This window comes from Danio rerio, chromosome 16, assembly GCF_052040795.2.
Source record: "Danio rerio strain M-AB ecotype USA chromosome 16, GRCz13ab, whole genome shotgun sequence".
Classification (NCBI taxonomy): domain Eukaryota; kingdom Metazoa; phylum Chordata; class Actinopteri; order Cypriniformes; family Danionidae; genus Danio; species Danio rerio.
This window is the reverse complement of record NC_141036.1, coordinates 60957501-60959418: the sequence shown is the minus strand read 5'-3', so window position 1 is coordinate 60959418 and position 1918 is coordinate 60957501. Positions and strand designations below refer to the sequence as shown.

The following is a 1918-nucleotide window of genomic DNA, read 5'->3' as shown; positions in this document are numbered from 1 at the left end:
ATTTCCGGTTTAGAGGATGCTGGGAAGTGTAGTCCAGGATGAACACTGAGCATGTCCGCCGCGGTTCCGATGATCACGTGTTGTCGGTTTGCGCATTTTTGATCATTAATGACACACTGAACTCATTACAAATAAATCAAGCAAAACAGGTCATCCACACTTAATTTGGGAATCTAAAACCCGAGCACAAATCAACATTATAGACCACACAGTGTGTGTGTGTGTTCCTCCAGCAACAACACCACTGAGTAATAATGTGAGCTATTCACTATACAGAGCATTTTGAGGGACGTAAACAAAAACAATAGTCCCAACATATTTCCTGTTGTACAATTGTAATTTCTATACAGCTCCTGAGAATATAATAACAGCCACATGATGATAATTAATGTGATTATAGCTGTTTTAACATCCATTTCTGATTGAATCGCCACATTACGGTTAAAATAGTTTGATGAGAAGCAGGAAATGCTCATGAACCAGTCAGCACCACACTGAAACGCTCTATATCATGTGTTTACATTGGGCGGCACGGTGGTGCAGTGGGCAGCACTGTCACCTCACAGCAAGGTCTCTGGTTTGAGTCTCGGCTGGGTCAGTTGGTGTTTCTGTGTGGAGCTTGCATGTTCTCCCCGTGTTGGCGTGGGTTTCCTCCGGATGCTCCGGTTTCCCCCACAGTCCAAACACATGCGCTATAGGGGAACTGATCAACTACACTGGCCGTAGTGTATGAGTGTGTTTGGGTGTTTCCCTGTACTGGGTTGAGGTTGCGGGGAATCTGCTGTGTAAAACATAACCTGGAATAGTTGGCAGTTCATTCCACTGTGGTGACTCCTGATGATTAAAGGGACTCAGCTGAGTGAATGTGTTGATATTGTCTCATACTGCAGCACATCAAGAACTACATGCTTCCATCATCCGGGAAAATCTCCATGATCAGACAGTTCAGGAGAGAATGTGCGCAACAACAACACTGTACTCCTCGTGGAAATGAGCCGTCAAATACTGCAGCAACATGATAAAGAGAGAGAAGCAGAGATAGAGAGAGCTGTCCACATGAGCGCAGGATTGACTTGATCATTATCCTGGAAGGACATTAGTGCAGTGCAGCATGTGTGTGTGTGTGTGTGTGTGTGTGTGTGTGCTCCTGAACACGCTGATGTGTGTGTCTGTCTGTGAGTGTGTGAATGTTTATGTGTGTGTGTGGTCATTCAGTGTTGTTCTTCAGATGTGGCTCTTCTTATGATCAGGTGTGTGTGTTAGAGCTGGGGTTCCCAAACTTTCAGCCCACACGAGCCCCAAAATAGCAGGCACGCGCACACACACACACACACACACACACACACACACACACACACACACACACACACACACACACACACACACACACGCACACACACACGCACACACACACACAAACACACACACGCACACACACACACTGATAGGCTGAAGTCTGCGGTTCAGTGGTGGCCTGTGTTTATTTTCAGTGTTTAATGTTGAGTTTATCCTCTGACAGCTCTGCTGCGTCTTCAGTACAGTGATGTCTCCGCAGCAGCAGCAGCACAGTCCACTGGGGGAAAGGGAAGGCAGAGCTGCTGGCTCTAATTCACATGTTGTTTTAATGTAACTGTTAACTACTGTATTGATCTGCTGCAGGGGACGCATCAGATATGTTCAATATAACAGTTTAATACAATTCATCTGATTTCTGGAAATCACTAAGCGACCCCGCCTCATTGCCCCACACCCCCCCGAACCACAGTGTTAGTGTGTGTGTGTGTGTGTGTGTGTGTGTGTGTGTGATGCTCATGATGATGATGTCTGGCTCTTCTGCATCTCCAGCTCCTTCATCTGTCTCCAGAAGGACCAGCAGATCTGATCACACACACACACACACACACACACACACACACAC

General features: G+C 46.5%; 1 protein-coding gene across 4 annotated transcripts in view; it reads right to left on the bottom strand.

Annotated features, from left to right (window-relative positions):
• Positions 1-1462: 1462 nt before the first annotated feature.
• rgs22 (regulator of G protein signaling 22) overlaps positions 1463-1918 on the bottom strand; it is a 13513-nt gene continuing 13057 nt past the window's right edge. For all 4 annotated transcript variants that reach the window (XM_087288007.1, XM_087288008.1, XM_087288009.1 and 1 more), the window contains exon 23: positions 1463-1878. In XM_087288007.1, coding sequence (XP_087144133.1) covers positions 1810-1878 — 69 coding nt within the window. In that variant the 3' untranslated portion in view covers positions 1463-1809. The remainder of the gene's footprint in view (positions 1879-1918) is intronic.